Source organism: Cervus elaphus, chromosome 19 (genome assembly GCF_910594005.1).
Source record: "Cervus elaphus chromosome 19, mCerEla1.1, whole genome shotgun sequence".
In the NCBI taxonomy this organism is placed as follows: domain Eukaryota; kingdom Metazoa; phylum Chordata; class Mammalia; order Artiodactyla; family Cervidae; genus Cervus; species Cervus elaphus.
The window spans coordinates 80,422,689-80,448,163 of record NC_057833.1 but is presented as its reverse complement, the minus strand read 5'-3'; the positions used below and the strand labels follow the sequence as shown (position 1 = coordinate 80,448,163).

Sequence of the window (25,475 nt, the reverse complement as noted above, 5' to 3'; positions counted from 1 at the left end):
AAGCAATACCCAGAAGCAATTAGAGGTTATTTTTATGATTTAAGAAGGCACAAATTAATCTGCTGACTTACCGGGTCTTTAATTGGCCAATCTGGAAACCGGAGTGTATCACAAAGTTGTTTGAGATAATAAATACTACAAAATAGTTCATTTTCTAGTTGTGGGTAGTTGATAACTGGGATGGGACAATATTGATAAAGTGCTCTTGTGTTACTCTGAAGACGAGGTGTGAAATCAGCAAGATGGGCAGCAATCTTCTCTATCATGAGGCGCCTACAATTAGAAAAGTCTCCAAGCATTATGATGGAATTATTTATTTTTAAAAATATTTACTTATTTGGTTGTACCAGATCTTAACAGAGACATGTGAGACCTAGTTCCCTGATCAGGGATTGAACCTGGGCCCTCTGCATTCGGAGCACAGAGCCTTAACCACAGGACCAACAGGGAAGTCCCTATTTCATTTTATCTTTTATTTTAAAGAAAAGTTTATGACAGGAAATCACGCAAGATAATTACATGGATGTTCTTCAGAGTAACTCAGTTACTGACCTAAAATAAGAGCTTTAAGAATGTTAGAGTATTCTAAACTTACTGTGTAAAAACACTCTATGGATATAAATTTGTTTGTAATACTATCTATAGAGAAGACCAAAGAGAAAAAGACTGAGAATACCAACCCTTCTTACTGAAAATTCAGTCATTAGAAGATCACAAGGTATGAAATCTGCATGCATGAGGGCACAGCCATGGAATCAAGTCAGCTCTCTCCCCAAAGAAATTCACTCTATGGGCTTTTAGTTAATTTAGCACAACCTAGGATCTGGCCCTCAGCTAAGCAGAAACTGGATTTGCTCAGGATTCACAAAGCTACATCCTTTAAATGAGGGACTCATACCAACCAATCTCAGAAGAAAAATATTACACAGATTATAATAAACTTATTCATATTCCTATACATTTGTTCCCAATGAAAAATATGACAGTCATACAGAATATATTCAAATTGGTGGCTGGTACATGTCAGGCCGATAGGTCAAACTATTAGAGAAGCCAAATGATGACCAGCAGGTAGCACTGTGAGTGTGGGCCAGCCAAAGAAGAGTGGGTAACTGACTCAGAAAATCAACTGCCATCCAGCTAAGAAGACTGAGGAGTTGTTCAGAGAGGCAGACTTGACACTGGAATCATGAACTGCCAAGACTTTACCAGACACAGCCTGTATGGGTATTGATATTTGCTTCTGGGTCTCTCCTTTTTCTTGGTGGAATATGGACTTTCCTATGGCATTCTCCTGGCAAAGTCCAGATTATGGTCAATGTGTGCTGGCTAGGAAGCCCTACTTAAAATGACTTTGGGTATCTCTAGTCTGATTTACTTTTTGTGGGCATAGTTCTATTCCCAAATACTCAGAAGTGTCTTAATTTAAGCCCCGTATGTCCCTTATATACATATTAATTCATTGCCTGAAAGTACCAGTGATAATAGGCTCCACACTCTTATGCAAAACTCTACTAAGGTAACAGTAATTTTGTCACATCACGTTAGAACAGGAAAAAAGCTGAGGGCCTTGTGAACAAGTCACTTGATTTGGCACCAATAGCTACTGTAGCTTGAGGTTATGCAACTAGTGAAAGTAAATCTTCTCATAGAAGTCAAATCAGATGGCAAAAGGTGGAGAGTCTGTGTATAAAATACAGTCGACTGGCTATTTACCTCATTTCACTGCTCCAGATTGCTTCTGGAGTATCAAATTCTCCTAGAAAGATCTCAGAAAACTTTTCAGGCTCGTAATTTTCTAAGTAACAAACCATTGCTTCTGGTAGAATGTGCCCAAGTATACTTCTCTGAAAAATATCCTGTCCTTTTGTCTTTAAAACAAAAAAAACATAGTTAGAAACACTTTAAAACTTTAATTATCTTCCAGTTTTCTAATAAATGAATTGGTATTAGAGAACATTTTAAGAAGCTAATTGGAACATACTGCTTTTATGCTTTGGAAATTTGATGAAAAAAAAATGGCAAAATGAGAAGTTCAAGGTTTCTGGTATGAACTGCCTTGGCATGAGCTCTAAGATGGAACTACCCCCTCCAGCCCTGCAGCAGCCGTAACTCTCCTCAGGGTCAGGTACTGCCAACATTATTTAGGGCATTTGGCCTTTGACCGTGTGTAATGGTAGTGACCAACAAAAGGAACATCCTGCAAAGATTTACATCAATTATTCTATTACACTGTCGGCAGTAGTTCCCAACCGACACATGCTTCTGTTTTCAAAAATAAGTCTAGAAAAATCAAGATCTTAAAGAGCCTATCCTCATGAAGTGTAGCTAAAACTTAGATGGAGAATTTCGATTAAAAGTAATTGTAATTAATGGTATTAAGAACTTCATATTCTCTGGTTGGCCAAATGGAGTCAGGGTAATGTTCGTACTTTTATCATGGTAAATTTTTAAACTCATTTCTTTACCTAACTGGGAGGGCCGGGGAACTCTAGGGACTATAAATACTTTTCTTATTTCCTTCTAGGCAAACTGAGGACAATTCATTCCTCTGGGATTTGACAAAGAAGTGAAAAAAGCCCACATATGGTTTTACTACTTAGTGCAAAGACAAATTAGATGATGAATATTTTCAGGCTTTTTACTAATAAAAGCCATAAATTCACTGTTAAACTTTTAGGCAACGAACTGCTGTTCTGTTCTTTAGAACACTATTATTTGGTTCTACATCTAGAGTTCTGCTATAAACAAATACTGGTTTGCTGTAACTATTCAAAATAGTTAGGTGAAATGATTTTATACTATAAAATTTGAAAAAAAATTACATATACATAACTGCACAGAAAAAAGGAGAAAAAAAAGAATGACAAAAGTGTTTTATGTTGCATTAATGTGGTAGCATTAGAGGCAACTTTTTAAGAAACTTGTTATTCTCATTTTCTAGTACAGAGCTATGGAAACCATACTTCTATGGGCATCACTTTAATATTATTAGATTGTAGAGAGATTACTTTCTAGGGATTTACTGGCTTCTCTATAAAACATGCAGTTTTGGTCTTGTGTCTGTTGTCAAAGTGGTGTAACATTCCTTGGTTAGTCTCTTAAACAGAGGTCCAGTTTTCAGTTATACCACTCTCAATAAAATCTGAAAATCAATGTTTCATGAAAAGTCTAACAAAATTTCAAACAAGATTCAGTTATTTATTTACAGTAAACATTTCTGCAAAATGTAGGTACAAAGTTACATTTGTCAAAATGACCTGGGTAAAGTCTCATTTTTTTATATTCCTATTATTCCTCCCCAAGTAAAATGGCAAGAATACTTGAGAGCACCTGAAACACTAAGTAGCCTCAAAACAGAAACTTAGCACTTCTCCCATACTGGGAGCTGAACAGAAAGAACGTGAAAGTCTTGCTGAATCTGAGCTGACTATGTGAGACTCAGGCATATACGGAATTATTCATTACCACTACTAACTAAATTTTACACAAAGGGAACAAATTACACTCATAGATAGCAAACGTCAGGTTATAATCATTTAAATATTAAGTCTAATAGGCAACATTTATTTTTAACATTTAAAACATTAGCTTAGACTCTTTGTGCAAGGTACCACAAGGAAAGCAAAATACGGATAAGATGGTATCTGCCTTCAAGTGCTTATAATCCAATAAACATATACAACTTAGGAAATGTTTGTGCCAGGACAGGTTCCCCAGTATTAAGTCCCATATTCAGAGGATTAATCTGGCTTACCTCTTCTGACTTGAAGGCCTGTTTGGTATGTGTGTACTTCAAAAATCTAGGGGAAAAAAAAAAACTACTTATCAGGTACAGGAACTGATTTAGATTTAAACCTTAATTTTCTAAGATGGGGTCTTTTTTTGTTTTCTTTGAAGTATAGCTGATTTATAATTTTGTGCCAGTCTCTATACTGTATGGTGAAATGACTCAGTTATACACATACATTATTTTTTTATATTCTTTTCTATTACAGTTTATCACAGGATATTTAATATAGTTCCCTGTGCTATACAGTAGGAACTTGCTAAGACCAGATTTTTTTTTATAAATAAAAGCCATAAAAGTCTCTTAAACTTGTAAATCCATATTCTCAAACTGCTGAATTTTTATTTAAGGTAAGAATTTATATAAATTAGAAAAGTTTTTAAATGATGGTCATATTATAATTATATAACATAAAAAAATTACTCAATTTTAGGAAAAAAGTAAAATAAAAATATATTAAATCTGTATGATTAAAATACTAGATGATGGTAAAATTTTTATGTAAGATATGATAAAATGGTGTGATTCTGAATAACTTTTACCCAATCTTCTAATTTTCAAACTTTCAGACATATAAACACCTCTTAAAATGAAAAATATAATAAAGGCAATGATATGCTCACAAAATATAAATTTAATAAATCTGTCCATGTACAATTCAAATAATTTCATATAAATTATCATTAGAGTCTTTACCGAGCAACAGGAAGCACATTGGAGCCTGTATACATCATGATGAAGAAAAATACTCCACTTAGATAAAGTCGAGGTAACTGTGGGTTATCTTGCATAATATGGTATAACAAAATAGCAACCTTCTCAACAAGGATAGGATCAAAGGTCAACAGTAGCTAAAAAGAGAAATAAAACATTTTTGTTACTGGGCTATTAAAACTTGCAACATCATCATTCATCTTAGGTTTATGCATTTCATGTGCTGAAGTTACAGTTTCTCCTTAGTAGTAAGTGGTGGTGGTGGTGGTTTAGTCACTAAGTCGTGTCCGACTCTTGTGATCTGTGGACTGAGGCCCGCCAGGCTCCGCTGTCCATGGGATTCTCTAGGCAAGAATACTGGAGTGGGTTGCCATTTCCTTCTCCAGAGGATCTTCCCGACCCAGGAATTGAACCCGGGTCTCCTGCATTGCAGGCAGATGATTTACCAACTGAGCTATGAGGGAAGCCAAGCAGGAAGTAGTAAAATTAAAATTAGACTCAGTATGTTTATCTACCAGCTTCTAAGCAGATTTGAAAAATATTTTATAGATTTAATGCAGAGATAGTAAAATAGAGAATTAATCAAAGCTTATTCATTAAAAGCCCAACAATGCCTGAAGCTGTTTTGTTTGATTAGAGGTAAAATTGTTTTCTGTGCAGGACTCTTCCTAAATGGACATCTCTGTTAATGACAAAAGGAAAAAGAATACTAACGCATATATATGGAATTTAGAAAGATGGTAACAATAACTCTATATGCAAAACAGAAAAAGAGACACAGATGTACAGAACAGACTTTTGGACTCTGTGGGAGAAGGCGAGGGTGGGATGTTTTGAGAGAATAGCATCGAAACATGTATATTATCAAGGGTGAAACAGATCACCAGCCCAGGTTGGATGCATGAGACAAGTGCTCGGGGCTGGTGCACTGGGAAGACCCAGAGGGATCGGGTGGAGAGGGAGGTGGGAGGGGGGACCAGGATGGGGAATACAAGTAAATCCATGGCTGATTCATGTCAATGTATGACAAAAACCACTACAATACTGTAAAGTAATTAGCCTCCAACTAATAAAAATAAATGGAAAAAAAAATAAAAATAAAAATAAATAAATTTTTTTTAAAAAAAAGGGAAAAAGAGTAGCTACATTTTGGGTTAGTTTCAGGTCAGTTGATTTGAAATGAAGCCTCCTCTGAAGACTACTTGAGAACTCAAAAGAACTGGGCAGAGCACAGCTCTCAGTGAAACAGCACTAAAAAAACAGTGTAAGTGCAAGCACAAGGTAAGAGGGCAGCCAAACACCAGCAGGGCTGCTATGACCAGACAGCACCAAGAGATGCCATCTCCAGAAATCTGATCTAGCAATACTGAAGGAACTATCTGGAAACTCTGGAATGCACATGGACTAGTAAAAAAAAAGTGTCAAGTACTGCTATGACTAAACACCTGATAAATTCAGTAAGTTTTATCTTAACACAAGTAACATTTCAATTTGCTATGAACACTTCCTTCTGAGGAATCCCCAATTTGGAGTCAAATGCTACCAGTAAAAAAATTTCAATAATGAAAATAAGTATTAGCTCAGACTAAGGGTCAAAGTTCTAGATTCAGTATATGAGACTGCATAGCCATATGTCTTCAAGTAATTTAAATTTTTCTGTTTTTGGTGTCTTATCTGTTCAACAAGGTATTTAGATTATATACAGTAAAATAGTACTATGACGTATTTCACAAAAGAAAAACTGAGACACAATAACACAGGATTTTTCCTAGAGTTAATGGTGTTAAGATTAGATATCACTCTAACAAAAATATGGAAATTAACAGGCAACAACCTAGAATATCTGAAATAGTGACTATACCAGAAAACCTAGGATATTCATTTGCTATATCCTAGACAATTCCAAAAATCGTGAAGCTTTATTAGATGGTAAAACTGGTTATTGCTCTTATGGGCAAATGATGTACAGAAAACTGTACTGAGCAATGTAGATAGATAATGTTCCTGAAAAACACTACGGCTGCCTAACTATGCTTAGCAAGAATAATGTCTCCCAGAATACAGAAAATTAAGTGAAAACAAAAACAGCTTCTAAGAAACTTTTTTTTTTTTTTTTTTAACAGTATAAGAAAAATACAGGAGGCACAAACTGCTTAAAAGCAGCTAGGTTTATCAATAAATTTCTTCTGTCATTCTATTGATACTTGCTCAGATATTACCAAGAACTTTTGGTTAATTAAAATATATCTTTCCCTCAAAACTTCATGGTATGCTGACCACATCTCTTAAAATTTGTTTTTCAGTCAATCCTTCCTGGCCCAAAATTTAATCTTGTTTACATCTACTTCTTTCCTCTCAGTTATTAAGTACTGGAAAATGTTGGCCAGAGGCAGATGTTTCAGGCACAGTCCTTTATCTATATGAGGAGAGAGTCCAGGATGGAAAACAAACCCTTCTCCTTGTACCATGTCATATGTGCAGCTACAGAGACATCTAGGCTAGGGTGGTGGTAGCTGCAAGAAATAAATGCAGTGCTCTTCAGAAGAGTACACGGACACTGAAAAGCCGGCATGCTTAAATAACAGAAGTTGGGGGAGATTTTTTTAAAATATTACTCAGCCATTAAAAAGAATTCATTTGAATCAGTTCTAATGAGATGGATGAAACTGGAGCCCATTATACAGAGTGAAGTAAGCCAGAAAGATAAAGACCAATACAGTATACTAATGCATATATATGTAATTTAGAAAGATGGTAACGATAACCGTATATGCAAAAGAGAAAAAGAGACACAGATGTACAGAACAGACTTTTGGACTCTGTGGGAAAAGGCGAGGGTGGGATGTTTTGAGAGAATAGCATTGAAACATGTATATTATCTAGGGTGAAACAGATCAGCAGCCCAGGCTGGATGCATGAGACAAGTGCTCAGGGCTGGTGCACTGGGAAGACCCAGAGGGATCGGGTGGAGAGGGAGATGGGAGGGGGGATCGGGATGGGGAATACGTGTAAATCCATGGCTGATTCATGTCAATGCATGGCAAAAACCACTACAATATTGTAAAGTAATTAGCCTCCAACTAATAAAAATAAATAGAAAAAAAAAAGTTGATAGGGTCCTGTCACTGTCATATTCAGAAGCTTTTTTCATTACCAGTGATTTTCACAGGCACCTATGTATCTGTATGATACTGAGTAATTCTCCTCTCCCTTCTCACACCGAAGTACAACACAAACGGCACAAGTTACTGACATATTTTAAAGTCACAAAATATGTGGTTAATATAAAAAATAAGATCTGACAATAGAATAATCAATAGATAGGGAAAACCATGACCTGAAATCTCAAGGACCTCACTTACTTAGGGCTCATCCAGAGTTTAGGCAGCATACTTTCCACAGAGTAAAATAACAATAAGTAATAAATAAAAGATACTTTAGTATATCCTACATAATTTCAACTCAACACTTTGGATCAGTTGAGATTCATGGAAGCATATAACTAAGAAGACTCAAAACGCTGACAAGACTGCGGCATCCATGAGGGGGGATCAGGATGGGGAACACATGTAAATCCATGGCTGATTCATGTCAATGTATGGCAAAAACCACTACAATATTGTAAAGTAATTAGCCTCCAACTAATAAAAATAAATGAAAAAATTAAAAAAAACAAAAAACCCAGCATGTCTACATCTGTGGCCTGCTGGTATGCTTCCCTAAAACAGTACCCCTAAAAACACCGTCATGCACCATAAACTTCAGCATATCACCTTTCAGTTATTATGTTGTTGTGATTTTTAAGAACGGATAATAAATAAAACATTTTGAGAATAATTCTGGAGCCTGGAGCCTTCCCAATTCTAGGCTCTTGGATGTACAGCCTTCCACGGTAATTCATGTTTTTTGAAAATGGAATAGACTACAATAAAACAAAGACTGGTGGTCACAATACAGTTAAATAAGGGAAAATGATTCTTAAAATATTACTCCTAGTTTATTATATAAAAGTAACTTACCTGAATTATATGGGGAAGGCAAGCATTGTCTGACAATAATCTTTTCACTCTGGGTAAAGGCCGAATGATGGCATTATCCTGATCCCTAGAAAAATATTTTCTACAGTCAGTATTTAATACATTTATTAAAATTTGTATGTTCAGAGCATGTGACATTCTACTAGGCATGAAGCATGTTACCTTATTTTTTTGTTAATGATGACTTACTTCTCATACAGCTGGGAACATGATTAGGTATTTTGGTTTAAATCTATTTGACTGCTTAATAGGATTTCATTTCCTTCCATAAGATTTCCTTGAAAAACAGTACCCTAGAACAGCCAGAGGCTCTTACTTACTATTTAACTGATTAAACTTGATGTTGTCCAAACACTGTCAGTGGATATTCCCCCCAAAGGGCATAGCAAACCTTTTCACATAAATTTAAATGTTAATTTAACTACTCTCAGTATTTTCCAGGTGAGGCCTTAATTTTTATGCTGCATTACTTCTAAATACTAACTGTATGTCTTAAAGCCTGACCTGAATTCATATTTTAGAGAACTGGAATTATGAAAGCCTCAAGTGCTATAAGATCAACAACTAATCAGTAAATTCCATGACAAAATATCTTTATTACAGTAACAAAACGAGATGATATATATTCAAGTTTTATAAATATTGAAAAGTTCTATGCAAGGGTTACAATTATGACTATCACTGGATAAATAGTCTCACCTTCACTAGTCAAGTGGGGCAAGACATGGGCCTAGACTCAGGTTCTTAAACCAGGAGAGACTAACCTGACAGATCAGGAGCAGGCACTAGGCACTCACGACTATTAACTACAGTGTGTTTATTTCAAAATGTTCCTACCCCAATCACATGAATATGACAACTTGTACTGTTGATAGAGAACGGCTAGTAAACCTCAATTTTGTAAGATTATTTGAAGTTTCCTAGAGGAAGTTGCTTTTTAGCTACCCTATCAATAAAATTTGCAAATTATTTCATTATATCTTGTTTCAAGAAGCTCCAAAATTCAAAAGAGCATTCCCTCAAAAAGCCACAAATGGAAAATCTTTGCTCTAAGTCACTAGAAAAATCCAATGCCTTAGAAAACATCCATAAAAATGAGGAAAACAAGATGTTTTAGAGTCCCTGTTAACCATGGAAATATTCAGTTACATTTTACCTGCTTGGAAAATATCCACACATTGTGATCAACATGTTCAATATCAGGGTAGCAAGGTCAGTTTCATTTAGTACAGCCTGTCCACTGGCTAACAGACACCACTTAAGCTGGGGTATTGCCTGAAGTGGTCGCCATCCATCCATGCCTTGAGCCCAGCATCTGGTTTTTGCATTTAACATTCCTTTGGTCCACAATTCCTGCATCTAAATGAATTAAAGGCATCATTATTACAAGCAGACCAAACAAAATGAAGTCTGTTAATGTTCCAAAGAGAAAAAGGAGTACGTCAAGGCTGTATATTGTCACCCTGCTTATTTAACTTACATGCAGAGTACATCGTGAGAAACGCTCGGCTGGAAGAAGCACAAGCTGCAATCAAGATTGCCAGGAGAATTATCAATAACCTCAGATATGCAGATGACACCACCCTTATGGCAGAAAGTGAAGAAGAACTAAAGAGCCTCTTGATGAAAGTGAAAGTGGAGAGTGGTAAACTTGGCTTAAAGTTTAACATTCAGAAAACTAAGATCATGGCATCTGGTCCCATCACTTCATGGCAAATAGATGGGGAAACAGTGGAAACAGTGTCAGACTTTATTTTTTTGGGCTCCAAAATCAGTGCAGATAGTGACCGCAGCCATGAAATTAAAAGACGCTTACTCCTTGGAAGGAAAGTTATGACAAACCTAGACAGCACATTAAAAAGCAGACATTACTTTGTCTACAAAGGTCCGTCTAGTCAAGGCTATGGTTTTTCCAGTGGTCATGTATGGATGTGAGAGTTGGGCTACAAAGAAAGCTGAGCGTGGAAGAACTGATGCTTTTGAAGTGTGGTGTTGGAGAAGACTCGAGAGTCCCTTGGACTGTAAGGAGATCCAACCAGTCCATCCTAAAGGAGATCAGTCCTGGGTGTTCATTGGAAGGACTGATGCTGAAGCTGAAACTCCAATACTTTGGCCACCTCACGCAAAGAGTTGACTCACTGGAAAAGACCCTGATGCTGGGAGGGACTGGGGGCAGGAGAAGAAGGGGATGACAGAGGATGAGATGGCTGGATGGCACCACCAACTTGATGGACATGAGTCTGAGTAAACTCCGGGAGTTGGTGATGGACAGGGAGGCCTGGCGTGTTGCGATTGATGGGGTGGCAAAGAGTCGGACATGACTGAGCGACTGAACTGAACTGAATGTTTCCTATTTCACAAAAAATACAAAGCTATGAAATATATGTGCAAATTCACTATTAGGAAACAACAAATTTTGTTGGCAGGACTTTAGGCACTCAAATTTGTTTAATATTAGAAAATAACCACTTAGTTGGCTAAACTGCAGAGCATTAGAAACATACAAAATAATAAAAACCATAGGCAGAGTATAAACAACCTAATTACAAATAAGCAGAAGACCTGGTCTTCTATAAAACTATCTTTGACTAAATGCCAACTTAGCCTGGAAGTCAAGAATGAGAGGGCAGGACTTCCCTGCAGGGCAGGTGGCCCAGTGGTAAAGAATCCTCCTGCCAATGCAGGGAACATGGGTTCGATCCCTAGTCCAGGAAAGTTTCACATGCCACAGGGTAACTAAGTCCATGTGCCGAAACTACTGAAGCCCACGTGCACTAAAAGCCTGCAGGTCACAACTACTGAGCCCAAGTACAGCAATTACTGAAGCCCACGCACCCGCGAGCCCACGCCCGACAAGAGGAGCCACTGCACGGAGAAGCCCATGTACCACACCTAGAGAGCGGCCTCCACTTGCCACAGAGAAAGCCTGGCACAGAAACAAAGACCCAGAGCAGCAGCAAGAAAAAAAAGAGAGAGGGAAGGACCAAACATCACCAGACGTTCAGAGAGAAACTGCTCTTGGACTGCATATGCAATTTTCAGTGACTTTAAGACTGCATGTTAAAACTTACCTGTTCATACCATAAAAAAGCATTACCATTTAACATAATTATTAAGGTAGCTATTGTTATATAAAAGTCATTAAAAATCTGAGCACTACCTCAAAACTTTAATTTTTATTTTCTTAATAAGTTTTTATTGAAGTATACTTGATTTATAATGTTATTTTCTGCTATACAGCAAAGTACATTCTGTTATACATATATACTTTTCCATTACGGTTTGTCACAGGATCTTGAACATAGTTCCCTGTGCTATACAGTAGGACCTTGATGTTTGTCCATTCTATTATATATATGCTACCTTGCATCTGCTAATTCCAAACTCCCAATCCATCCCTCCCCCACTTTTTTCCCTCCTTGGCAACCACAAGTCTCTGAGTCTGCTTAGGTTTCATATATAAGTTCATTTCTGTCCTATTTAGATTCCACATGTAAGTGATATACAGTATCTCTTTCTGACATGTTTCACTCAGTATGATAATCTCTAGTTGCACCCATGTTCCTACAAATGGCATTATTGTATTCTTTTTTCTGGTTGAGTAGTATTCCATTGTATTTCTGTACCATGTGTTACATGTGTTGTTCTTTATCCACCCATCTGTCAATGGACATTTAGGTTATTTTCATGTCTTGGTTACTGTGAATAGTGATGCTGTGAACATACAGGTGCACGTACCTTTTGAATTACAGTTTTGTTTGGATATATGCCCAGAAGTGAGATTGCCAGATCATATGGCAACTCTATTTTTGGTTTTTTGCGGAACCTCCACACTGTTTTTCACAGTGGCTGGACAAGTTTACATTCCCATCAACTATGTAGGAAGGGTTCCCTTTTCTCCACACCCTCTCCAGCATCTGTTATTTGTAGAGTTTTTAATGATGGTCATTCTGACTAATGTGAAGTGGTATCTCATTGAGTTTTGTTTCTATTTCCCTAATAATTATTAGCGAAGCCGTAACAACAGCTTTTAAAGTGTTTAAATGCATTTTGAGGGTGCATTCCTCTTGAAATACTTTTATTTATTGATTGATCAATCATGCCATAGCACAGGGGAACTTAAGTTCCCACACCAGGGATCAAACCTGGGCTCCCTATAGTGGAAGCACAGAACACTAATCACTGAACCACTATCGAAGTCCCAACAGCTTTTAAACACTAAGAACTGAAGACATGGTTGTGTGTGTTTGTGTGTCTAGATATGTGAGTCTTTCAAATGGAAATGAAGTCATTGGAACTGATGATAGTAAATTAAATCACAGATTTAAAATACTACACATCTCTGTATGTGCTAAACAGGAGGACATTAAAAAGGCTAAGACTTCCATGAAAAGTTCCTCTGAAACACATACCTCATGAAATCCATATGGCCCACTCCTTTCTTTGTCTGCATTGCCAAAATACCATTCCTTTTCACTCTCTCTCTTCATATCTGGAGCAGCTTCAATCACATTGCTCTAAGTTTTAAAAGCATTTAGTTATTTTTCAAGGCAGAAGTCTAAGGGGACAGATATCATAAAAAGTTAAACAGTAGTAATTTCTTGAGTTTATATATCTTTAGAAATCCATCTAAAATTTAAATTACCTGATTTTAAGAGTGGAGAATTAAACACCTAATAGTACTAAAATGCTACTTTTTATTACACATTTGAAGTAAACAGTTTCCTAAATTCACTTGGCAATCTATGCTAAATTCAAAGACCAACTATATGCCTGATTAGTAAGTATTAGTTGCTCACTAGTGTCCGACTCTTTGCGAACCCATGGTTGTAGCCTACTAGCCTCCTCTGTCCATGGAATTCTCCAGACAAGAATACTAGAGTAGGTAGCCATTCCCTTCTCCAGGAGATCTTCCTGATCCAGGGATCAAACCTGGGTCTCCTGCTTTGCAGGCAGATTCTCTACCATCTGAGCCACCAAGGAAACCCAGTAATAAATTATCAGGACACTAAAATTTTAGTAGCAAATACTGTAAATAGCTATGTAATCAAACACGGGCCATTAACCAAAAACACAATGCTTAAAATATTAAAGTTCTTTTGAGGGGAAAAATTTACACCAACTGAAAATTTCAATAAACACCTGAGGTCAAAGAGTTAAACAGGAAGGTTTTCAGTTGTTTTAAATAGTTACTTTCAATCTACTACCCTCATGACAGATAATTCTTTCAATTTCATACATCATTGTTTATGAGAATCTAGGATAAAATTTTTATGTACTTAGTATATTTTATTAAAACATGATTTAAATTACTATCAGCTTTCAGTGAGACTCACACAGAGGTATAGGAAAGTAGTTAAGAATACAGACTCTGGCTTCTAACTCTGGCTCTATCCATTATTAGGTGATCTTGGACAACCTACTTAGCCTCTCTGTTGTTCCTTTACCTCATATGTAAAATGGGAGGGCTGTCATGGGATTTAGAGAGTTATTACATTTTGTGTACCAGAATAGTACCTAGTACATTGAAATTCAAGTGTTATAATTACTATTACTTGTACCCAATAATAGAAAATGCTGTTTTTGCTTTATTGACTATGCCAAAGCCTTTGACTGTGTGGATCACATAAACTGTGGAAACTTCTGAAAGAGATGGGAATACCAGACCACCTGACCTGCCTCTTGAGAAACCTGTATACAGGTCAGCAAGCAGCAGTGAGAACTGGACATGGAACAACAGACTGGTTCCAAATCGGGAAAGGAGTACGTCAAGGCTGTATATTGTCACCCTGCTTATTTAACTTACATGCAGAGCACATCATGAGAGATGCTGGGCTGGAGGAAGCACAAGCTGGAATCAAGATTGCCGAGAGAAATATCAATAACCTCAGATATGCAGATGACACCACCCTTATGGCAGAAAGTGAAGAAGAACTAAAGGGCCTCTTCATGAAAGGGAAAGAGGAGAGTGAAAAGTTGGCTTAAAGCTCAACATTCAGAAAACTAAGATCATGGCACCTGGTCCCATCACCTCATGGGAAATAGATGGGGAAACAGTGGAAACAGTGGCTGACTTTATTTGGGGGGGCTCCAAAATCACTGCAGATGATGACTGCAGCCATGAAATTAAAAGACGCTTACTCCTTGGAAAGAAAGTTATGACCAACCTAGACAGCATATTAAAAAGCAGAGACATTACTTTGTCTAGAAAGGTCCGTCTAGTCAAGGCTATGGTTTTTCCAGTGGTCGTGTATGGATGTGAAAGTTGGACTATTAAGAAAGTTGAGCGCCGAAAAACTGATGCTTTTAGAGTGTGGTGTTGGAGAAGACTCTTGAGATTCCCTTGGACTGCAAGGAGATCCAACCAGTCCATCCTAAAGGAGATCAGTCCTGGGTGTACATTGGAAGGACTGATGCTGAAGCTGAAACTCCAATCCTTTGGCCACCTGATGGGAAGAGCTGACTCACTGGAAAAGACCCTGATGCTAGGAAAGATTGAGGGCAGGAGGAGAAGGGGATGACAGAGGATTAGATGGTTGGATGGCATCACCAACTCAATGGACACGGGTTTGGGTAGACTCTGGGAGTTGGTGATGGACAGGGAGGCCTGGCGTGCTGCGGTTCATGGGGTTGCAGAGAGTTGGACACAACTGAGCGACTGAACTGAATTTTGAAATAGCACTTTTCTACACAATTCTACCCACCTCCTCAAACAAGAAGATTAAACAAAAATTTAACATTAACACTAAAAGTATCACCAATGAGATAAGTATAGATCCTTTCTCTAAGTTAGGTATCAGAAGAAGTCTTTCAGTTAAACTGTAGTTTTGATGATATAGAGTTCTGTTATTTTTCTGATGACTAATCATCAGACAATGGTATTGAGTAACAGTTATATAATCATGGGTAATTACAACTGCAAGCCATAATGGAAACATGATTAACCTAACAATATAAAATAATTACATACTATTTGGGGGGGGTTCAAGCAGAGTGATATGGTAAGTAAAAGTGCATACATGCATATGTTTTCATCTGCTCAGCCACTTTATGTCTTTGGCTTGGTGCATTTAATCCATTTATATTGAAGGTAATTATCAGTATGTATGATCCTATTATTTTCTTAGTTGTTTTGGGTTTATTTTCTGTAGGTAGGTCTTTTCCTTTTCTTGTTTCCTGCCTAGAGAAGTTTCTTTAGCATTTGTTGTAAAGCTGAATTCTCTTAAATTTTGGCTTCTCTAGAAAGCTTCTGATTCATCAGATCTGAAGGAGAGTCTTGCTGGGGAGAATATTCCACCCAAAAAGGTTGCAGGTTCTTCCTTTCTGTCACTTTAAATATATTATGCCATTCCCTTCTGGCTTGAAGAGTTTCTGCTGAGAAATCAGCAGATAGCCTAATGGGAGTTGTCTTGCATGTTCTCATTTTTCCCTTGTTCTTTTAATATTTTACCTTTATCTTTAATTTTTGTTAGTTTGGTTACTATGTGTCTCATATGTTCCTCCTTGGGTTTATCCTGCCTGGGACTCTGTGCCTCCTGGACTTGGTTAACTATTTCTCTTCCCACGTTAGGGTAAGCCTAAGTTGCTCAGTCATATCTGACTCTTCGTGACCCCATGGACTGTAGCCCACCAGGCGACTCTGTCCATGGAATTCTCCTGGCAAGAATACTTGAGTTGCTTGCCATTCCCTTCTCCAGGGACCAAACCCAGGTCTCCCATATTGCAGGTGGATTCTTTACCCTCTGAGTTACCAGGGAAGCCCTCAGGTTAGGGAAGTTTTCAGCTATTATCTTTTCAAATGTTTTCTCAGGTCCTTTTCCTCTCTCTCTCTTCTCCTTCTGGGACCCCTATAATGTGAATGCAGGTACTGGTTTAATGTTGTCCCAGACACTTTTGATCTGAGGTCATGATTCTTTTGACCCTAAATTCATATTCAAAGAAGGTTAAACTTATGAAATCTAGATAAGCATGCATACCTGCAGTGGTACTGTAGCTCGGCTTACATGGAGGTGTGCAAGGGTAAGCAAATCTACAAGGATTCTAATTCCATTTGAATCCATCAGGTCCTTAACATTTTTCTGAAACACAGAAACATGTTTACACAATTTAAAATCTTTCTCTCCAACAGATATGACTACCTAAAAGGTTCTCAAAGAAGAGAACCTTTTATGTGGAATATATCAAGTATATATGTGGAATATGTGGAACCTCTTTGGAAAAACTAACATGTAAATGATATTACTTAGTATTTTCAGAATTTTGTGTTCAAGGAGTATCAATTTAGATAAGTTAAAAAGGCAAAACAATATTACAGAGAGTTCACATAAAGAATTTTTACTTAAATATGTTCTGAACAAACAAAAATAAATTAAAGACTGGGTGGAATAAACTCTGGTTCTATAGTTATCCTCCATCTTTCCAGTATTTTTTTTGTTAATAAATAGATTATTCTATAATTAGAAGTAGAATCTAGGTATATTAAAAAAATTTAATTCCAGTTTGTTTTTGTCAGCAAGATAAAAACTGGTAATTTCTTAGAAGTTAGGAAGAGATTACAATTGAAATTAAATTTTCATAGGACTTATTTTATTTCATTAAAAAAAATCTGCATTATTTACTAAAAATGAGAATGAAATTAAGCAAGTCAGTGTCAGTTTAAACAAAAACAAACGAACATTTGGCAAGAACTTTTCCCTTCAACAGTTGAGTGCACACAGAGTTTCCTGATCTAAAAAGAGAAAATGAGACAAGAACCATGTCTTGATAATTAATCCCAACTATAATCATTTATCTTCTTTACATATGTGTGACTTAACTTGGAAACAGCAGCATATTTATGCAAAATTCTGTACCTTATTAAGGATCAACTTGTTAAGGAAGAGGATCAACCTATCCCGTTCAAGTTTATCTGTACACTATTGAAATAAATGAGAATTTAGTCAGAAGTGAATAAATACAAACACAGATTAAGACATTATCATCACTGGACAAAGCCAACCAACAGCCAAGAAGAAATAACGTCATCCTGTAAACAAAGAATATCAGAGAAGACTGTCAATAATTCCAATTCCTCAATGTCTTACATTTTTTGTAACTTTATAAAACATGTCTAATTTCTCTAGAAAGGCAGATACTTTAAGTCATAAACAGATTAATACATAGCCTTTAAGAATGCATATTAAAAACTGAAGTAAATGAAAAAATTGGCCCAAATGATACTCTCAAGTAAAAATTCTAAAGAATTGATTAGTGATATCTCACATAAATCACATAATCATGAACACAATAAGGAAAAATTTATCTGCCTAAAACACAAATGCTATGTCACAAGTACTCAGGGTCACTGGAATAAAAGTGAATTAGAATTCAATTGTGAAATTTGGTGTAACAGCAAAATAAAGAATTTTCATCTGGTTATTTCCTGGGTCTGTTCTCTGAACTTACTAGAACCAGTTTTCTATCCTACAAAGCATGGCTGAGAGTTAAGGCAATTATGGCAAGCACCGATGACCATTTTAAAAACTGGTGAAATGATTCGAAGGCTGAAACACTGAAATTTAAATTGTTAAAAGGAATGTAAACACAAATGAAAGAATAAGATGTATAAACTATAAGAGGTAAGTAATGCTCAAATTTGAGCTGTATAATGGATGAATAGGTCAGTTTGTTCTTGTCTCACCTTGCTCAAATGTTAAACAAACTTTATTAAATTAAAAAAAAAAAAACACTCCAAAACTATGCTAACTCAAGGTTCCCTTTCTAAAAGTTTTACTATTTTCACACTTTGAAGCTTAGTATGCTAGCATCATTTAAGATTCTTCCAAAATGTCCGTTTCAAAAGAATATTCAACTCTAAAAGTCACTATTTCTTTCATACACCTGTCCAGTTCATCTATACTTAAAGATTGGCAAATAGGTCACTAAAGTTCACAAGCAGCAACTAAAAAAAGTAAACTGACATGGACAAATGGTAACCGGTTAGTTATTTTCCTGTTTTTCCTAACTTATATTTAAATAAGTATAATGTAAACAACAGAAAAACAGGTAGAAAGTTCTGGCAGCAACATGATCAAATAGAACTTTAGCTCTGAAAATTTAACATATACTCCAATGACATTATCAAATAGCAGTTTCTTTTAATGACATCCTTACCCTTTCTAACATTCCAATGATATATCTTGTATCTGTAAAAGGTCCTATTTCTTCATGACATCTGCCATAAACAATAGCAAGGGCTTGTAAACATAAACACTTCATGTTTACTTTTGGGGTGAGCAGGAAACGGTGATAAAGTTCATTGAAAAACTCATACCTAGATTAAAAAAAAAATTCACAATCAAATTAACCATGAGACTAACAGTGAAAACAAATATAACAAGATATGAAGAGTAGCTTACGATCGCTTAATTGATCCACTGTCTTCATTCTCATCTTCCTCCAACAGTAATCTCAGGTAATAATCACCTATTTTGATCTCCTCTGCCAAGCACTCATATTTAACCTTTATTAATAAAAGCAAATTACATTATTATAGTTTACATTTTTGGCAGTTTTCACACAATCATTTCTTAAAATTCTTCCTATTCAGAGCTTTCTTTTTTCTTGATGAGATAAGTCTTTAACAAAAAAAAATCATCATTTCTTAAAACATCTGTAATTAATTATAATTAATATGACTTAATAGTTCAGTTAAATGTTGCGAGTCAGAATTCCACACTAGTTTTATGAATGCAAAGCTTTCAAATAAAAGCTGTCACAGGACTACATAGTGTCTAAGAAAATTTAAGGGAAGAGAATACCAAAATACCATACAGAGACAATCTGGCTACAACTAAGCAAAAAGTAAATGATCACACACCATACACAGTTTGCCAAACTCATACATGGTACTTAGGGCCTTCCTTGATCTCCCAACACATCAACTATATTTTATGACTTTTTTTATAGTATTCATTTTTATATAGTATTCATTCTCCATATGCCCAGGTTACACATTGGAATTAATATGTGAGGGACTAGCCTAAGATCTGGAACTGGGGTTTGTCTCAAGCAAAGATTTGCGAACAACTATAAAAATGAATTTCTTCACCAGATTATCAAAATTCTTTTACCAAAGCCTAAAATGACTATTTTCTAAAATTATAAACTATACAGTATAAAATATATATGTATATCCATTTCATTTTTTCCCATAAATTCTGAGTTTCAATTTGTTCAACTCCATTTATTAAGATGCTATTCCCATCTCTCTTAAGAATTTCCCACAGTTTTTTGTGATCCACAGAGTCAAAGGCTTTGGTGTAGTCAATAAAGCAAAAGTAGATGTTTTTCTGGTACTCTCTTGCTTTTTTGATGATCCAACAGATGTTGGCAATTTGATCTCTGGTTCCTCTGCCTTTTCTTAGCCCAGCTTGAACATCTGGAATTTCACAGTTCATATACTGTTGAAGCCTGGTTTGGAGAATTTTGAGCATTACTTTGCTGAAATAATTACTTTCTCCATCAGTAAGTAACAACAACAAAAAAGCCCCATGAGGATGGATGAGAGCACTGAGTCAATAAATATAAATGAAAAAGAAGACCAAGAACTGATCCTTCAGGGCCAACCAACATTTAGCAGTTGAACAGTAAGGAAAAATGAGCAAAGGAGGCAGAATGGACACTGAAGGAGAAAATCCCTGAGAACATAGATTCCCAAAACCAAAGTAAAGAAAGGTTTTTCAAAGGGGAGGCAATAAGCAATAACAAATTATCAGTAAGTTTACGAAATGCAGTTCGGTTAAAGAGCAAAGTCAGCAGAGTCATGAACATGATCAAATTTACAGCTATAATAAAAATTTAGACACATAAGACAATATTCCACCATGTTTCCTGTTATTTTGTCATTATTCACATCACTATTTTAACAGAGCAGCAAAAAAAAGGCCACATTCAGAATTAAAATAACACAAAAAGTCTATTGAACAAGGTACAAGAAATAAGAGGAACAGACTATGTTTCAGCAAAGACTCTAAAGGGAAAGAAAATGAGCACAGAACAGATCTAGAATGCATAGGATCAAATTTATTAAAACTCCTACATGATTTTCAGGTACAAAACTCAGGTACTTAACAAAATTAATTTTTCATTTGTCTCAGGCAAAGTGAAAGTTTTCCAATATTTCCTGTATAAAATTATAAGTGAAAGGGAGAGATATACATTAACCAATTACAAATTTAAAAAAAGCATAACTCCAAACTAATATTTTAAAAAAATAAATACATTACAAAAATTAAAATTTACCTCAAATTCATGGTGGTTCCAGGAGATAACATTAGCACTACCAAGCTCTCTATCAATATTAAATGCTCTCATTTCAGATTCAAGACTATCTCTCAATTCTTCTCGTGTTTTGAAATTCCAAATTAAGTTTGATCTGGCATGGTCCTGACCAAACCTAGATATACATGTAATCAAAAAATAGTGGAAAGCAATAATTTTAAAAATCTACAAATATCCCTAACAATAACTTATAATAAGCAACAGGAGAATTAATAAATGTTAGCAAACATAAATAAAGAAAATAAAATCTCTGTAAAGTTAGTATAGTAAAATATTAATAGTAAAATTTCAGACACAGGTACACAGGTAAAATTCTTTTACCGTTTCTGAACATTTGAAAGTTTTTATTATAAAATGGTGAAGGGGAAAAAATGAAGCCAAACCATAAAACAAATCTGTAAGGATTTTAAAACAAGGAACTGATACTACAATTTTAATATTTATTGCTAATATAAATTAAGAAAAGAATTATAAATAGATATGACACTACAGGTTGGGGATAAGAATTTCCGGATAATTGAGTGTGGAAGTGTGTGGGATGAGCAACATTCCAGATTAGAACCTTACAAACTATCTAAGAAAAAATACTACTAAACTGCCAACCTCTGATGGTATTTTCAAAATACATTTCTTTTATTCCTGCAATTATTTAACTATCATAATAAATTTGAATTCAAGTCTGAACTATGGGTGGGTTGCCTTCCTACCATTCATTTTTAACCTGCAATCCTCCTAAAAAGTCTGATACCAGAATTTCAAGGGAATTCTAGGGAGGACAACACACCTGAGGAATTCCAGAAGAAAACCAAGGACTATTCTTAAGCCTGTATTACAAACATACTACACTCATAAAGTACTGTGGGAAGATTCTAAAGCACTTATTTTCCACTATATAATCAATAGCAGCTTCCAGACTGAGTACTGTGAATTATCTCAAAAAAGTTTTTGCAAACTCCCGTCAAATGTTTCAAAGTCCTTCAATGTGATATAACTGTGAGTGTGAGGGTGTTAAGATGGAGGGCGCTGGGAGGTGGTGGGGTGAAACAGTAGATGGGGAGGAGAGGCTACCATATTAGAGAGGCTGGAAAAGTATACGAGGTCAGCTCACTGGATGTCCATTTCCCACAAGTCTCCTTATATTTTTATCATCCAGCTCTTTTAAGACTGTATTTCCAAGGAGGCTTAAAGAAGTTACAGTTATATCTAAGCCATAATAAAGTGTTTTAAAGTAACCATCTCTAAGCCTTAATAATTCTAAAAGTTCTTTTGGGCCATCAGACTACCAACACTCTATAAAAAGTCTTAATTTTATGAAAGCATCACTAATCACACCAACCTTTCTTTTTTAATCATACCAATCTTAACAGCTATAATTCTTGACCCTGGTAGCATAAAGCACTGCATCCAGGCAAAAACAAACAAACAAAAACTGTCATGACTTTTCTAAGAACAATGCTACATTTAATTAACTGGAAAAGAGGCCTAAAGTTTACCTATAATAGAAGAGATCCCAGTTCGCTTCTATTTTTATTCTCTGTCTTCTCTTTCGAAGAACTACTGGCTTTTGATTTATATTCTGGAAAAGAAAAAAATGTCATAGTGCTCAATCTGGAACTATTCAATAAGCTCAGTGAGAATATCATTATTTTGTAAGTGATGAGAAACATTTCCATTATCAAATTTTGACAGAGACAAAAAAGAGACAGAATCTATAAAATATAGTATAGAATATGAGATTATATCACAATGTATTTATAATACTTTGTCAGCATATATCACTATAGTGTTGCTGAAATAGTTTCCATGTAGCCTGAAGTTATTTTTTCAAATTCAAATTTTGTTAATAACAGTCAAAAACAGGTAACTTATTTTAAACATTTACATGCAGTTGATATAAAAATCATATCACAGCAAAACAATAAACACAAAAGATTAGAGGTTACTAAATTGCTACCAAAGCCAAGAGGAACAAGTATAAACTGAAATAGCTGATGGACAAAAACTAAGTAGCTATATTCATACACATGTGAAGTACAACTTGAATTTAACTTACTAAACAAAGAATATCAAAGACAACTTCACATACCAGGCAGTTTAGTGCACTTCACACATGTAGCAGGGACTTAAACTCACCATATTGTTTCTGTCCTGAATTTAATAGTTAAAAGGGGGGAAATTTTTTTAAAATAAAAATGAGTGAGCCTGTATCTCTACACTATCTCTATTACACATATTCTGCAAGGATGCCATCATTATAAATTATCTTTAAGACTAAAGGACCACCTAGTTCTCTAAAGTCTATGAACCAAATTTTAGGCAGTCATAAATGTATCTGAGAATTCAAAGAAAGTTATGGTCCTATTTCACAGAAAGGCACATAACATAAGGTTTATAACTGGAGGGGAAGGTTTCAAAGATTTCTTGGAAGTCTGAAGGTTAAGAATCTTTGTTCCAAGTAAAATGTGTAGATATTTCAATCATGAAATACTAATGGTCAATGTGACAAAAGCTGAAAGTAGAAAGTAGCATAGATTAAAACACGAAAGTTAGGAACTTCATTAAAGAAGTGGCAAACCGTATAAAATAAACCATCAAAACAGAGTAGATATCACAGAAAGAATAAAGGCAATGTAGTAAATTTTAAAAAGTAAATGCTGTTTGAAATATAAAACATACTGACTAAAGAAATACTCCCTACAAATTTTAATTCTATGCATTATCATGAAAACTAATGTTAGGTGACTTGAATAAAGTATATAAATAGCTCAAAATTTTAGTTTTAATGACAAACCTTTCCTTAAAACCTCCAATTAAGTAATACTACCTTCAATTTCCCCTGCCCTCAGGAGAAAAAGCTGGGAGTCTAGAGTTATAAAAATGTAAACACGATGCAGAAAAAGGACAACCAGCTTGTCATAAACTAAGCTGACTGATTTAGAGACTTAGGTTAAAAGCTCTAACTGGCTAAACAAACCCCTAAACTGTAAACAAATTTACATAATATAAACAAGAAAAAAATAATTCTATACATTAGCCAAAGGTTATTATTAACCCAACACAGAACATCAGCCACAAATGGAACTGACTTCCTAAACAATCTGATTACATAAGAAATGCAGGTTATTTTAAGACTAAACAGTTAATCTGGACAACGATTAATTTCCAGACTTCAGTTGAAGCTCATTAATTAGATATTTTGATATTAATATTTCCATGAATAAAGTAGTCACAAAGATTATTCACTGTTTCATAAAGAAATTAATGTTGAAAACAGTACTCTGGCAGAAATAATTAGTTTACTACCACAATAATTTATTGACTAGCATATTAATATTTGGTGTCATTATTTGCTTAGCACTTTAGATAATACCTAATGTAAATGAAACCAACTGACTGAAAAAACATTACTGAAAATAAAAATATTTCTTTTCCATCTGAATTGTTATCTTTAAATAATAGATGCCATCCACATTTCTAGCTAAAATAGCTTTGTGTTCAATTTTATACTGGATAAATGTTATGTATGAAATCTGATGCAAAAACTTATTTTCTGTATAATTACACCCAACAGCTTGAAACAGCTATTATTTCAGCAATGGGTTTAACTACCTGAACCCAGAAGCTTGCTATTTTTAATAACTGTGAAAATCATTCATATTAAAGCCTTTCAATTTTCAAATGCTATAGCAATATTATCATGACACGTATTGCCTTTTATTATACGTACTTTTAATATTAACTTTCTTGTACATCAAAGCAACCTCAAAGGACAGAGATGAGAGGTACTGCTCTTCTTATTTTATGAAAGAGGAAAATAAAATTCTGAAAACCCTTAACTTACCGTATGGGTTAGTAAGTGACAGAATCAGGCTCAGATGTAGGTTAACCAATTCAAAGTTCAGTCTTTTTACTATCCTAGACATTCGAAAGCCTATCTATTGATTCTTTATAGTGATATGTCACTCATTCAAATTAACATTAACTCATTATGCTCATGGAGAAGGAAATGGCAACCCACTCCAGTATTCTTGCCTGGAGAATCCCAGGGACAGAGGAGCTGTCTATAGGGTCGCACAGAGTCAGACATGACTGAAGCGACTTAGCAGCAGCAGCAGCAGCAGCATTACGCTCAGGTTCTAAAGAACTGAATTTTGGTCTCAATTTCAGATAGACACATAAGATAATAATATTTCTGTTCTGGTGTACCTGATGCCTTATGTTTAGATATTCTGGAAATTCGTTAAGAAACCTATTTGTTTTTAGAAACATATTACTTTCCTTGAATAAGAAAACAGCTACCATAAATAAAGAGATGGTTCACGGGAAAGAATACAAATGTGGTCAACAAAATCTGAGATCAAGTCAACTTTTACATGAAACCTTAAACCATTTTCAACCACTGTACATTCCATCTTAGACAGAAGGATGAACATTACTGGATGAGGTCTCTAGCACATACTACACCCGGAAGAATGAAACAAACTGTTTCAGATCTGACCGTGATTTGAGGAATAATGAAATTTAAGTACACACAGTAAATTTAACAACGTTAACCTTATTTTCAAAATATCTGTCTCAAAAAAGCTAAACAAGAAGGGCAATTTTATTTGAAT

The 25,475-nt window shown here is 35.3% G+C and overlaps 1 protein-coding gene across 2 annotated transcripts in view; it reads right to left on the bottom strand.

Annotated features, from left to right (window-relative positions):
- Window positions 1–25,475, bottom strand: part of DNAJC13 (DnaJ heat shock protein family (Hsp40) member C13) — a 153,312-nt gene that overhangs the window by 53,701 nt on the left and 74,136 nt on the right. For both annotated transcript variants that reach the window (XR_006335233.1, XM_043873864.1), the window contains exons 21-33: window positions 22,356–22,438; window positions 20,824–20,977; window positions 18,939–19,042; window positions 18,694–18,853; window positions 17,394–17,456; window positions 16,518–16,619; window positions 12,954–13,058; window positions 9,698–9,900; window positions 8,524–8,608; window positions 4,487–4,641; window positions 3,758–3,803; window positions 1,717–1,871; window positions 72–273 (exon numbers count right to left, since the gene is read on the bottom strand). Coding sequence is in view for 1 of the 2 variants with exons in the window: in XM_043873864.1 (XP_043729799.1) it covers window positions 72–273; window positions 1,717–1,871; window positions 3,758–3,803; window positions 4,487–4,641; window positions 8,524–8,608; window positions 9,698–9,900; window positions 12,954–13,058; window positions 16,518–16,619; window positions 17,394–17,456; window positions 18,694–18,853; window positions 18,939–19,042; window positions 20,824–20,977; window positions 22,356–22,438 (1,617 nt within the window). In the remaining variant the exon portion in view is untranslated. The remainder of the gene's footprint in view (window positions 1–71; window positions 274–1,716; window positions 1,872–3,757; window positions 3,804–4,486; window positions 4,642–8,523; window positions 8,609–9,697; window positions 9,901–12,953; window positions 13,059–16,517; window positions 16,620–17,393; window positions 17,457–18,693; window positions 18,854–18,938; window positions 19,043–20,823; window positions 20,978–22,355; window positions 22,439–25,475) is intronic.